At 38.4% G+C, this 15,403-nt stretch overlaps 1 protein-coding gene across 2 annotated transcripts in view; it reads right to left on the reverse strand.

Annotated features, from left to right (window-relative positions):
* The window catches only part of KCNQ5 (potassium voltage-gated channel subfamily Q member 5), a 277,234-nt gene that overhangs the window by 67,728 nt on the left and 194,103 nt on the right, over positions 1–15,403 (reverse strand). For both annotated transcript variants that reach the window (XM_030946119.1, XM_030946118.1), the window contains exon 3: positions 1,016–1,142. In XM_030946119.1, coding sequence (XP_030801979.1) covers positions 1,016–1,142 — 127 coding nt within the window. The remainder of the gene's footprint in view (positions 1–1,015; positions 1,143–15,403) is intronic.

Consider the following 15,403-nt stretch of genomic DNA (forward strand, 5'->3'; position numbering starts at 1 on the left):
GCATTCATCTACCAGGATGGCATCCATCTACTGCTTGCACTGAAACCCATGCGTTTCATGGCTGTAGGCATAAGACTCCATGTACTAGCTGCTGTAGAGATGTATGGAAGGACATATTTCCTGCCCCAGTTGATCCATGACTTGTATTGAGATATAGGCAGATGAAATTAAAGGCTGGAGAGAGGAAGGAAATTGAGAGAGAAGTTGGGATATTGATACTCTGAAGTTTCACAGATGATCTATAAAAGGCATTTTCTCTAAACCATTAGAAAAATAAGAAATTATCAGACGAGTTTGATCTTTGATTTCTGCCTGTTTTCCTACAGATCCCTATTCAAAATAGGGTTTTGACTGGTTGTGAGTCTATTCACCATTGTCACAGACAAATTCTAGAGCAAAGAAGGGAAGGAATAGTGTCTTGAAATAGATGTGGAAGGAATAGTGTCTTGAAATAGATGTAGAAGAAATAATGAAGAAGATACTGTATCCTATGCTAGTGCCACTGCAGAGCTGATATGTGGATTGCCATGCAGAGAACAGCAAGACAGAAGAAAACATCTCTATGTTGTCATAAGATGTCTCTAGGGAGGTTTTCAAACTTCTTGCAGTGTCTGATCACAGAGGTAAAATAAGAAAAACATGATATGCACACATATGTGTGTGGTATCTATGCATGAACGTACAAGATATAGTGTGTCCATTCAAAGCATACATCTCATCTGATTTTCAATGAGATCATCTCTCAACCCCTTATTTATCCAATATATAGGCCAGACGTATGAGATTCATAGGAAAATGTCTTCTGGAGAACACAAGAAACATGGACTGGCTGTTTTTTAGGGATGTCATGATTTATATCTAAAGAAACCCTGGGCAGATGAGAGTTGACACAGAACTATTCTGGACTTTCAGGTGGTTGCTGTAAACAGAGTCTGATTCCAACAGTTTTCATTTAGAAACAAAACAGGAGAGGGAAGATGTTTATCTCAAAATAAGCTGGAGCAGGGACACTCACCTATCACACAGAACGGTTTCCTCGCAAAGCGCAGTCTTCCTTGCCATCCTCGGTACCGACAGCAGCACCCAGCAGACCAGATACGAATAATAAATTCCAAACCAAAGACAACAATCATGACAAATTCCTAGAAAGGCAAATAAGAAAAATGCCTGTTACAGATAACCAACACTTAACCATCAGGAAACTTACCACTGCTGTTTGTGCCTGACAGTCCACCTTGAGCATCTGAATATCCCAAGCCAAACTTGGCATCCTGCTCCCCAGGATGGTTACACATCTACAAGCAGCACACAGTCCCCAGAGCTTCACAGTGAAAGATCTAAGCCTAACCTGAATAACATTAACTATCAACTAAGATTAGCTACTAAATATTTTCAAACACTGAATAATAGACAAAAATATCATAGCAGAATACTCAAAGACTTTGGATGTTGAGCATCAGAGCAGAGGTAATTTACACAGCTACTCCATATCCACATCCATAAAATTAGTTCTTAGTTTAAAGGCTAAAAGTTTTGGGAGATATATTCTCATTGCTGCAATATACAGGTGAAGTAACTGAGATTATGAGTTTGGGAAATCAATCTGTTCCTAGCAGTAGGTTAAGGTACATGCAGGTGTAATTACATACAACAGGTATGTAATTGTTTGTTAGGCAATAAATTAATGCCCACCCTAGGCATAACCTTCCCTGGACAACCTGTGAATGAAAGCACTTAGAAATTTTGCCTTGCTTGTTTGGCCTGCTTTTCTTTCTCATTGGAGTCTTCTTTAAGACTGTCTATTTTAAAAGCATCAACATGTATTTATGCAATTTTTATTCTAAAAAATTTTCATCACAACAGTGAGGTAAGAGTGAGGTAATAGAGCTTGGAGCACAATTCAGCTCCATGCCCTAAGGAGATCTGCATGTCAATAATATGCAGTGACAGTACATACACACTGTATGGAATTACAAACTTAGATACTCTTCTGGAATACCATCAAAAAGTCGTGTGTTTTGAAATGACAAAATAAAAATCTGTGTGTTCACAAAAGGAGACAAGTACTTGATGGAGTTTCTTAAACAGCCCATCAAGAAGAAAAGGATGGAAGTTGTGTTTTATTTGGCAGCCCAGTGTATTTCTGTGTCAGAAGTAAGTTGTTCCTTGTCAGCCAATTAATTTGTTATTCCTGCAGGATGAGGATTAGTGTGGTACCAGTGAGGAAGCACTGCAAATGAATTAAATAAAGGAATATTTGTAAGGGTAGGGTTGATCCAATATTGACTTTTCCCCAATAAATATTTGGCATGTTTTTAGACTGTGAGACCCTACAACTCTGTAAGCCAACATGTCAGCTCAGGCACTACTAACTTACCTGAACAAATGGCATTATTAATGTTGTGCCATGTAATGGTTTTTTACTAGATTATGATTAGTGGCAGTCCACTGAAGCATTGTAGACTTAATTGCTTTTGCTGTCATAGAACAATTTGAAAACATAGCATTCCTTCCTAAAACATGTCAGCTTGTGCGGCTATTTTACATTGAAAGGCACTTTTAAAGCCTTCTTCAGTGTCTTCATTTTTGGTTCTGTAAATCCCGTATTGAATGCCTAAGTCACAAAAGTAGAACAAGATCCTTCTGCTAAAACGTGGCTGAAGAAAATGCCACATTTTTAATTAGAAAATAACATGGAAAAATGTGTGTGATTGTTTAAGATTTTCTTTTGATTCCACTACAAGAAACTTCAACTTAATTCCATGGACAGTGTTATTACACAACTTCAGAAAGGATTATGTACAAAACTGAAAAAGTTCCCCATATAGTAACAATAATTCCTAATAGTTGGCTACCCTATGGTACATTTCCTTGTAGGAAATTCTGTGTAGGCCAAGAATAAAATGGACAGGAAGCCAACTGGAAAAAAGAAAGAATACGCATTTTAGTTATTTAACTACCACTTTTATAGTGGTAGTTAAATCATGAATTGTCAAATCTGGTTTACACATTGTTAGATGGTGCCTCTGAATTTATGAGGGTTGATGGCAGGCATCCAGGCCATTCCTGCATCTGATTCTCCTAAAGAAGTTTCTTCTTTGGGATAGGATAAGAGATACTGAAGGAAAGGAGGTCTGAGAAGCATGAAAAATTCTTTGCTTCCAATAAAATCCTTTTCTTGTTAAAACTTAATCACATTTCATTTGAATAAAGTTTGTTGTTTCCCTGGGAAACATACGGTGTGCACAGATGGGCGATATGCTTTGTGAGTACAGTGGAATTGTCCCAGGCACCTTCCAGAAGCTGATCCACACACACAGGAGTGTGTCCTCTCCTGTACTCCAGCCCTGGCAGGGCCTCTGATGGGGAACTGGCAAGGACAAAAAGTACTCAATTATCCTGGAAGGACTAGTCTACAGCTTCAAGTCAGTTCTAACAGTATTGTAAAACTGCTGTTAGGAATTGGAAAAAGGCAATTTTTTGGGAAAGTTTCCTCTTCTGGTTCCTTCCAGTGCTATGCAGTTTTGTATTTATCACCTGTACTATTGTTAGCCATTACTAGGTGCTACATTTGCTCAGTGAGAGAAAGATGAGAAAATTTATTGTGTGCTGAAAGCACGTTTCTGAGAGTCTGTGTACTGCATGGTGCCTTTGTGTGTTAGAGAAAGAAATCAGATTTTTCTCTTACCCACAAACACATATAATAAAAAAGAAACTTCTTGGAGATACATCTATTTTATGAGAGCAAAAAAAGAGCAAAAATATATTTTCTTAAATTTTTTTTTTTAGTGGGTGGAGTAGCAGTATAAGATTTTTCTTGAGGAAACTGCAAAATTTCTCTGTTTATTCCTTGAAAAAAAGTTAACATTTCTAGAACCATTAGAAATTTATGCATGGTTATATTGTCTCAAAATTAACTAAGGTTTCTACTACTTAAACAATTTTTTCTGCTACTTAAGCAATATAACAACTGTAGCTATATTGAGCTCAAATACAGTAAATACATCTCTGTGCATTGGGATACAAAAAGAACTGCTGCTTTTAAAAATGCTACATATGATTTTCTTCCACCCATAACAAGATTCTGTAGATTTTTAAGTACACTATAAGCTTTAAAAAAAGGACAGACATTGAATAAAATGTATATGGGGTTTCACACTTATTTTTGCACTTACTGAAATAGTGATGTTTCAAACTGATCTTTATATCCTAATGACTCCTACTTTCTCAAAGAAAAAGACGATTTTGAAAGGAATAAATATAAAATATAATGTAAAGGGATTTTGACAGGAATAAATATAAAATATAAAGTAAAGGGAAAGGATTTTCCCAAAAACCATAATGTATTGAAACAGAGCTCTTCATAGTAGTAGTACACATAACAGCTTTGTTTTATTTTGGATTGGTTCAGTTCAAAACCAGAGAGAGACAAAGAATTGCACATCACTGTGTAAAAAAGTAATGTTTTAGAAGTTGGAGCACTCAGTCAAAATGTTAAGGCAAGTCTCTGTCAGGGTTAATACAGGCTGGGGAATTACATATTTTTTTTCTTATGGCAGCTGTAAAGTGACAAGGTTTTTGGTCTTCCATGGACAAAAATTGGAAGGATGCATCCCAAATAAGATCAGGGTTTTATTTTTTCATATTTCATTTGGAAGGCTAATTGCCAATTTAAGCATAAATCTAGGCTTTGAAATAACTTGGGTTTTGTTCCTTAGCAATTGAAACAGACGATCAGAACATAATTGGAAAGGCATGTGATGGAATAAATCATTAGACTTCGTGCTTTGTAGACTGAAGAAATGATGCATTCCAAGTATCTCTGTCCTATATATAATATAATGGAACATCATTAATTTTGAATTACTTATGAGAATGAGAAACAACATTTACATCAGAATGGGAAAATCTTGCACTGTTTATAAATCTGGCCCTCTTCAAAATTAAGCAAGGCTGCATTTGAACTGATGAGCAAGTTAAGATTTACTGGAAATCTAACCCTTCCTTTCCTAGGTGGAGCAGAGGTGCATTGGCCTTTGCCATTTCTTGCCTTTTCCCTGTCTTTTTATCCTTTTCCAATCACAGCTGCATTTGGCCAGAGTTACACCAGAGTTACCACAATCTGTCACTTTTTTGGCTGCCCAAGGTCAGCGTTAGCACCTCCCAGTAACCACTGTGGCAGATGCATTGGTGGTTCAGACAGTGGAAAGTTTCTCTTCCTTCTCAAAGCACAGTTCATCCAAACTGATGAGCTTTTCATTCTGAAATGTTTCTGCACATGCAGCTCCAGTTGTCCTGGGGCACCATGCACATGCAAGAGAAGCAAGGCTGACACGCTTGGGCTGACAAGGTTCAGTTGCTTTTGGCTAGCAGGGTACTCCTGAAGATTTTTACACCTGTGTGTGCCTCGGTTGTTACACCACTGGAACAATGAGGCTCACACAAATGGCAGGAAAAGAAAATACGAGGTCATCCAGAGCAAGGTTTCTGTCAATAAAACGTCCTGGAGGACTCTAATCAACAGGGTTGATGATTAAGAAAATCAAGCATACTTTGTAAAATCCAGCACTGCCCCCCTCCCCATCCCCTTTTTTCCCCTCCTATCCAATTAGGATACATGATTTGTTGAAGTTGTTTACATTAATATGCTTCTCAGGCAGTTTTTAATGATAATGATCTCCCTTAAGCATAATATTTTAACAGCAAACAAAAAGTTTATATAATAGCTTTCTCACTCTTTAGCATAACTGCTCATTAAAATTGAAAATAATTTGCTGATGATGAATCAAGTGTCTTCACTGTAGACTGTAACATTGGGGAATTGGAGCCATTTTTGCAATAGGAAAATGACCGAAGTTAAGAACCCTCTGCTGATCTAGGGTGCTTCAGGCTCTTTTGCAATGTGTAAATGAGCTGAGGCTTGGATATAAGAAATCCACCCACAAGACAATGTCTCCTCTTATTTTAATTATATTTCTTGTATGGAAATGGTGATTTTAATTATTCTAAAGGCTAATGAAGTAGTCCAACAGAGCTGCAGACTGATGTGACGAGCTGCCTGTCTTGAGCTCATAGGAGAACTGTGTTCACAACTGACATTGTGAGAAGTTGGAGAGATGGATAGGAACAGACCAAATGAATCCTCTGAAATAAGCTTTGGTAGGGCCACAAGTGTTTTCCCTTTGGAAGACATCTCTGCAGTGCAACTGCCCTGCAGACCCAGTAAATCAGTGAGCCTCACTACACTAACACAACAGCAGAGCACGAGGAACAATGTCATCTGATACTGCTTGGGATATATCCCCTCTTCCCTAAAATCTCATAAACAGGCAAGTCCAGAGTTTCCAAATCATTTTGAAAGGAGGGAGAGTAAACATGTTGTCATACTTTAATTTATGGCTGACTGGTTTAAGTATGTCACCAGCTGCTGAAATATCTTCATGGTGACACATGAATACTTGATACTATCCAAATAGCAATGCTTTATTACTCATAGTCAAAGATTGTTTTTTCTTTCAATTAAAGCAAGAACAGAACACCTCAGCTTATCAACAACACATGTCTCTAAAGCCAAAAAATCCCCCTCTACTCACTCCAGGTACTAAGCTCTAAAGCTGGGCTGTACACTTTAAAGATATGCCATTGGGTGTGAAGGGAAGCACAACACTGGTCTGCCTCAATGAAACCTGACAAAGGTCTGGGCTTTAAATAGTTATGATGCAGAAGCTGGTGTAGGACTACAAGCAATTGTGTTATACTGGCCATTTGCCAGATTAAAACAAGCAGGTAAGAATACATGCATGTTTTAAATCATAGTAAATTTGAACACATTTGTGTTATTCCTGGTTCAACACTAAAAAGAGGAGATCTTTGGTCTAAACAGCTAAAAAGCATATCTTGGTGTGCATACATACACTCAAGAAAAAAATGTTTTAATTCTTTCCAACTGCAGTTGAACAGAGGGAGAGACAGCCATAAATCTGAAAACATAACCCAGAATAGAACCTATTAGTGGCATATAAATCACAACCAGAGACTTCACTTCAGCTCCCCGGGCAATACACAATAAGCATGAAGTGAAATTTATGCACCTTTTTACCATTTATCAGTTTTATAATGGATGTGATGCTTCTAGAGCACTTGATTTTCCATATTATGATTCAGAATTTCCATGTAGATTCTACATTAAAAAGAGGATTATTGAGAAATCACTTTTGTGCCTTTTACTCAAATACACAGCTACAAATCCATTTATATAATATATATGCTTAATCCACATGTTATATGCATGACTTCTGCTATCCCACTCCCTTCTAGCTTTTAGTGTTTATATTTGACATGGCACCCATCAGTCATGCATCTTCTTTATTCCTTTGCAAGAGTAAAAAAGCTGTGAATTTTTATTTCAGATAAGACCAGTTTTGAATCAGATAGTACAACCCAGCAGCAGAATTACATAGATGCCATTTATTCATGTTTTTCATAATATCTTATAAAGACAAGTATTTACCATGTCAGACACAATGTATGATTCCTACCACTGAAACTGTACTAGCCTTCCTCAGCATCCTCTGCCTCCCCAGAGCAGCAGACTCACTTCACATCACCACCATGGGCCAGCTGCTGAGGACCTGCTGGTGCCAGAGGAACGAGTGCTGCAGGGCTGCTCTATCCACCATGGTTACTGCCAATACCATCTGGGCAATCTGCAATTTGTACCTGTGGGCAAAAGATCCCAAAGCTCCTTCTGGTGGACATGGTTCTCCTAGGGACACTGATGATCACTGAATACCCTCTTTCAGACTGGAAAAGAGGTAGTGGGAAGCACTGACTTCTCCACATCTATCCTGCTCTTTCCCAGATGCTGCACCACCTTTAAATATGTTTTCCAGCCATTTGTGCTCTCTCCCTTGTGCCATACCATTTGTTTATGTGTCAGGTGCAACTGCACATATAAGAGAATTCCTTAAAGGAGGTGATAGCATAAAAATCACATTATAGAATAATTTTCTACTTTCCAAAAATTTTTTACCCTTCTCAGTGCTTGTTCAGATTTTCTTTCTCTTTAGTAAGATATAAGTGGTAAATCGTCTAATATTGGTTTTAAATTTATCCTCATATTGAAAAAAAGAAGCTTTGTACAGCTGTACCCAGGGCTTTGCACTTCCTCTGTGATTTCTTCATGCATTTTTTTCTGCTGTAGTCACATTTCTGATGTCACATTAGAGGCAGACGTTCAAGCACATATCTCTGTAGCAACACAGATCCAAAATTTTCCTTTTGAAATGTTTCTGAAGAATTTCGTATCTTTTCTCTGCCCCAAACAAGTGTAGAACAGGCATCAGAACTCTGAATCCTATGCCCTGGCATCCCTATTGATTTTGTATTGATGCAAGAGGTTTAGGCTAATTGTTATGGCTGATCACATGCATGTCAATTAACTGATAACATCTGACATGCTGTACTGCAGAGTAGGACAGCACGTTCATTCTTTTATTCTTTGGCCTTAGCATGTTTGGAGTTGTTAAATGCTGGAGATTCTGCAAATTATGTCTGCACTGTTCTTTTAGAAATTACTTCTTGCAATTTCCCAATTGTCAAGGATCATTAGGAGAGCTTCCCTAGGTGTTCATCTGTGCATGTTTTAACCACTGGGAGACCTAAGTGCATCTCGGGTGATATATACTGGAATGTTACTGGTACCAAAATTTTCAGAAAACAACTTTAAGAAAGTGTTTTGTGACAGTTTCCAACTTTTTACAAACTGGTCTTGGTAGGCAGTCAACCCAATCAGCCAAAATCCTGTTCGCACATTTATTTTCTCAAAAATATCACCTCATCAAACATTTCTGCTACCTGGACATGTATTTGGTCACAATATTTTTATTCAGTTCCTTAAGTTCTGTGAAAAATTGACTTGGTCCCCCATTTTTAGTCAAAAAACTGAATTTTGGGAGCCAGCATACCAAGCCTTGTGTTTCACACATCATGCCATTCGCTGACTGTTTTGCAGTTTTTCCTATTACATTTTTCCAGGCTTATGGAATTTTGGTCTTTTGGAAAAAGAAAACATGTGTGTATATATATATATATATATATATCTATATCTATATATCTTTGTGAGCCATACATTTCCTGTGATCATATCTTCATGTGGTACAATTAGCCAATTCCTGTCTGGTTCAGATGTGATACCAAAGTTATTACTGTCCTGTTCATAACATATACCCTTTCCTTAGGTACTTCACAAAAGCCTAAAAGTCTAAAATGGCCAGTACTTATTTGCTAATTCATGTTTGTAATTCACCCACAACTCAGGGTCCTCAGGACTGAACTTAGTTCCACTGTGTGTCTGTATATTTACCATCATCTTCACTTTAGGTGGATATTTTCATTATAGGTATGTCTACTCTGGATTCTCACAGATTTTTTTTTTTTGATTGTTTGTTTTTGCTTGTATTTCAATACTTATTGCACAGAATCACAAAATCACAGAACCAGCTGGGTCAGAAGGGACCCACAAGGACCACTGAGTCCAGCTCTTGGCCCTGCACAGCACCATCCCTAAGAGTCACACTCTCTGTGCCTGAGAGCATTGTCCAAACACTCGAACTCTGTCGGCTTGGGGCTGGGACCACTGCCCTGGGAGCCTGTTCAGTGCCCAACCACCCTCTGGGAGAAGAAACTTTTCCTGATATCCAACCTAAACCTCCCCTGACACAACTTCTGGACATTCCCTCAGGTCCTGTCACTGTCACCACAGAGCAGAGATCAGTGCCTGCCCCTCCTCCTCCCCTCACAAGGAAGCTGTAACTGCAGTGAGGTCTCCCCTCAGTCTCCCCCAGGCTGAACAGACCCAGTGCCCTCAGCTGCTCCTCACACAGCTTCCCCTCAAGGCCCTTCCCCATCTTTGTTGCCCTCCATGGACACCCCCTAACAGGATTATATCTTTGTTATGTTACAGTGCCCAAAACTGCCCCCAGCACTTGAGGTGAGGCTGCTCCAGTGCGGAGCAGTGATGCCTTGAGTTTTAGCTTTTGTATTTTTCAGAATCTGTACTGCCTCAGTGTGTGACTTTGAACCTCACATGAAGTGTTAGCCAGTTCTCTTCAGTTTAGTTAGACAAAACAATCCTTCTCCAGCCTGAGAACCAAGAACACAGTTGCAGCTTTGGGCCCAAAAAGTGTAAACAACTGCAAATTGAAGAGAGCAATCTGGAAGGGTGGGACTTCATAACCTGAAGCTGTAATTGGACAATTATGTAAATTGACCAAAATATGTAAGTGGACCAAAATTTATAAAAGTGCGAAAACTTGTGACCGGTTGTGCTTCTTGGGTTCATCTTGGACAGAGCCACAGCTGGGCTCTTGTGCTGCCCAAGGTGTATCCTTTGAAGGCCTTTTAATAAACACCTACTTTATTCCTTTAACTCTGTCCAGCCTCTGTTCCATGTAGCCTCTCCAGGCATCAGCACAGCAGGACAATCCCCTCTCTTGCCCAGCTGGTGATGCTGTGCCTGATGGCCCCAGGACAGGGTTGGCTCTCCTGGCTGCCAGGGCACTGCTGGCTCATGTTCAACTTGCCATTGACCAGGGCCCCCAGGTCCCTTTACCTGGCACTGCTTTCCAGTATCCCATTCCCCAGTCTGTCTGTACATCCAGGGCTGCCCATCCCAGGCGCAGAACCCAGCACTTTCCGTCATTGAACTTCCTGCGATTGGTTGTTGCCCAGCCCTCTGATTTGTCAAGGTCTCTGCAGGGCCTCCCTGCATTTAAAGGAGCCACAACTCCTCCCTGTCTTGCATCATCTGCAAACTTGCTCAGTATCCCTTTCCAGTCCTGCCTCCAAGTAATTTATGAAAATGTTGAAGAGCACAGGGCTGGTGATGCAGCCCTGTGAGACTCAACTAGTGACAGTGACAGGTCACCAGTCTGATGTCACCCCATTCACTACAGCTCAGTGCCCAACCCATGAGCCAGTTGCTCACTCATTGCACGGTGTGTTTATCCAGCTGTGTGCTGGACATTTGCTCAAATTCACAGTTTTTAAACTGAATCATAAACTGAACAGATTTCTCCTGTCACTTGAGGAAAGTTCACATTTCGACTGCAGCAAGCTGTGTCTCCACATGCTTTGTCACGTCTCTGCAAAGAGATGGAGTGGTTTGCAGCTCTTCTGTGTTACTCAGATGCTGGATTTTCCCTAGATTTCCAAACAGCTTTCATATCACTGATGTCCTGCCTTCTTCAGCACTCTTTTCCTTTTGACATTTAATGGTTTGTAGAATTTTTTCCTTACATGTTATTTTTAATCGTGTCCTTTGGCTTTCCTCTGGGGACATATTCTGCATTTCCATTTGGCAAATCAATATTTCCCTGACAAAGGTCAGGTCTAAATTTCTGATAGAGAGTTTGATATCTATCCATTTTTGCAGTTGCAATCCAAACTGTTTCTTGCCTGTTTTAAGGAGGTAGCTCTTGATCTCCATCTCAAACTCTGTCATGAAGCCAATAAAATTCAATATTGCAGGATCTAGCATAATCTATTACAAATCTACATCTGCAGAAATATTACACTTATTCCTTGGAGGTGATTTCCCATGCTACCTTGTTATCACTTAAAGTGATAAAACAAGAAAGACATGTAATGGGAAAAGCATTTGTGTAAGGAATGTTGCTTACTCGTCCTTAAAGGAAGTCCAAGACAGCTGGTTTGGTTTTTTAGCACAATGTGTTGATCAACCTAAAAGCAGATATGCTTTCCCCTCCTCATAGAATTATATCCTTATTAATCTGAAGCCTGCCACCCATCACTGACATCTCATCCTCCCTATTTTCCCCATTTATATAGGAACTGATAGCAATAACATAAATTACTGTAATGTACCTATTTAGAAATTCAACACTGGCTTTCCTACTATGTGTTAGCCATTTTAATATTAAAATTGTACTAGTTCATGAACATGTTACATTTATCACTACTTGTGGTTTGCTATTTCCATTCATCTTTCTTCGCTGCACATTACCACCAATTTCTCTATATATGCCCTGTTCATTCAGAGGAATGGAATATAATTTTGTGGATGGCATTTCATCCACCAGCCACTGACTTGTGGCAACTCCAGTGATCCTAACATTGCACATCAAATGCAGATTTCTTGTTAAAAACAGCTGATTGGTAGTTCTGCTCTGGCAATGACAAAATCTCTCTTGCCTTCTACTGCATTTGCTGCTGAATGCTGTAGCACTCAAGGTAACTGTTCATAATTATCCTATCTTCTTCAAGTGATTCAGTTATAAGATTATTTTTTCCCTGATTGTAGATCACATATGCATTTTTAATCATCTTTAGTCATCAAACCCATTTAAGTTTGCCCAGTAGCACCTAATATATTGCAGTTTTAATTACAATGGACAAATGATTCTGTTCAATGTGTGATTTTCAATCTTTTCTTTACAAGGGTAATCTCTGCTTAATACAGAAGAATAAAAGAAAAGAAAGAACAAAACATTGCTAACAATATAATCAATCCCAGAACCATATCAATAACAGGCTTATGCCAGGATTGGGACATCTTTATTCTCTGACCTGTTGATGTGTACTTATCATCCTGAGCATTGTTGACAATATATAGATACCTCCTGCTGACAATATATAGATATCTCGAGAGTTTTATGTGCAGTGCTGTGTTCTGTTGTTAGGAAATAATTTTTCTGCTTACTTTCATCTTTCTCTCCATGACTACAGTGTGTACTTGTTTGTTAGAGAGCTTTGCTGGTTGGTTGGAAGTGCCAACACTGCCTTCTGAGAGAAGAATTAAGCTTTGAGGACAGCCACTGTTTTTAATAACTCCATCTTTTAATTTAACTTTTTGCCTTCTGTCAGACTTCCTCATAACAACTTTTAATTTCAGCAAAGTGGGTCCAGCATTTAAATTTCCAGTGGAAAGTCTGCTCTGTTTCTACACAAAGATTCACAAGCAGTTGTGATGAACTCCTGTCCAAATTTTTGTAACAACAGTCAGCTCAGAGCTAGCCAAATCTGTATACATAATAGGAGAGCATCAATTTAAACAGCAAAAATGTGAAAATATTCATTTTTGTGTGGTAAGAATATTTTCAAAGCTAACAGGGAATTTCTTATTACATGATTGAATTTTTTTTTACTCATGGTATTATAATATTAGTGTACATGTATCCAAACAAAACTGAAAACATGAAGGTTTTGACCTTATCAACATTATAGTTCCTTCTCTTATTTTGTCTTTGATAACACCAGTGTTGTATATCTAATGTAATTTTTCAGAGATTTCTATGAGAAATTTTGAAATTTCAAAGCTAAATTTTGATTTGGAAATTAAATACTAGAAATCACTATTTCTTGAGAAATACTGATTTTGAGTTTTGACATACTCACTGATTTTTTAACTCAGGGATAAATTAATCTGTTTTTCTCAGAAGAAGACTCAAGAAAATTCCAGTAATATGGCCTATACCTTACTGTTGTTAGAAATGTATCTGTAATTGAAATCTTTCAAGATAATTTTTTCTTTTTATGCCTTGATAGCTGGTCCTATAGAGCTATCATTAAGTCCTTTTTCGGGTCTGGTGGTCTTTTATCCAAGCATGGCAAGAGGCACAATAACTAAACTGAAAAATGCTTTTTTTTTTTTTTCTTTTTAATTGAGCACTATCCATCTCCCTTTCTAAAATCCACTCTAGCCAGCTTTACAATGCTGCAGTGGATTTGTATGATTACATTCCTGTGGATGGACTTCCTAGAGCAGAGACAAACTGGGGCAGCTGTATAATGTGTTTTTAAATCAATGTGTATCCTCTTTCTTTTATGCAAAAATATTAAGAGAAAAAAATCCTGCAAAGATATTAATTGCTAGAAGCACTTGGTAGACTCTCATTTTGGGTTCACGTATGTGACCATAGTACATGGAGAAACCATCTTTGTCCTGTGCAAGCTGTCTGCTTTTGTATCTTTGGGAGCTATTTCTGACTGAAGAATGTGTTCCTAGAGTACATTTTCAGAGGCCTTTATTCTGCAAATCTGGGTACAGCTTTCTACAACAGCCATTTTCAGAGAAAACCACAAAACAGATTTGATAAAACCAGTCCTGCAGAAATTCACTTGCATTTTTCGATCTACCCATCTTGAATAAAAATTAAAATTGCAAAAAAAAAGAGGACGCTTTCTCACTTCAAATAAAAATGATTTTTTCCCTATAACCTCAATCTGAGTTTTAAGCCAAAAGTTCTAAGATAATCAAATACAGAAATAATATTTTATGCCAGATCAAATGAAGCATTAAACTGATCCAAGACCTTTTTTTTTACTTCTCAATTAGTCAAATCTTCCTGGGTCAACTCAAATTATTTTATTAGTTTTTTTGCATTGACAGCAAACAAACAGAAGTGAACCAGAAATTCACATAACTTTCAGCTTTAGTTGAAAATGAACTTAAAATATAGAGAGTTTGGTCAAGAGAGTGAATGACCTCCAGTTCCAGATAATACTCCTTCTTGGCTATCTTCCCCAAAAGTTTAATTTTGCCTTCACAGCCTCAGTTTTACTCCTCTTGTGTTTATTATTTGATAAAGTGCTAGCAAATGTACTTGTAGATCAGCAACACCCCAAAGATTATTTTCTTGCTGTGTTAGTTGGATTCTTAAGCTGCTTGTGGTTTACTTTGATGCTGAAGTAGATTTTTATCCTACTGCCTGTCTGGGATATGTCACTGCTACAGCTCAAGGTCCAGAAGTTGTGTGCAAAGACGAGGCTAAAGCATAATTTTCATTGTGAAGTTTTATCTGATGATGTCCTCCTGGTTACTCTTATTATTTCTGGACACAAATCTAGCCAAATTAATTACTGATTCAACAATCCAACGTTTACTGTATGTAACATGCACTTAACTTATCTGCATGACTTTCATGTTAAGTATAACATTCAAATATGAAAGGTGTTTCCCTTGACAGGTTTCCTGATAAGGAGAAGAAGCCTTGGCACACAGCAGTACTTGTGTGGATGCCAGAATTGAAGCTGGGGCCAACACAGCACAGCAGGGCAGGTTTGCCTCAGCTTTGGTAGCAGAGCTCAGGCATTTCTGCAGCCCAGACGAGTCCATTAACCTCTGCTGAAGCTCAGAAGACCTCAGCTATTATTGCTTTCCTAAACAATCATTTGCTTTGAGCTATCACAAATTGCATGTTTCTGAGAGAGTATTTGGGATGCCGTGATTAGGAGATATGTTCTCTGCTCCCTTGTAAGGCATGGCTGGGGCAGATAAATGGAATTAACTGATTGGAGAAGAATAATCTTCTCAGCTCCTCTGGCCTTTCTGAGAAGGAGGAAAAGGTTTGCTCAGCTCATCTACACTTCCCTCTTTAATCTC

Source organism: Camarhynchus parvulus, chromosome 3 (genome assembly GCF_901933205.1).
Source record: "Camarhynchus parvulus chromosome 3, STF_HiC, whole genome shotgun sequence".
In the NCBI taxonomy this organism is placed as follows: domain Eukaryota; kingdom Metazoa; phylum Chordata; class Aves; order Passeriformes; family Thraupidae; genus Camarhynchus; species Camarhynchus parvulus.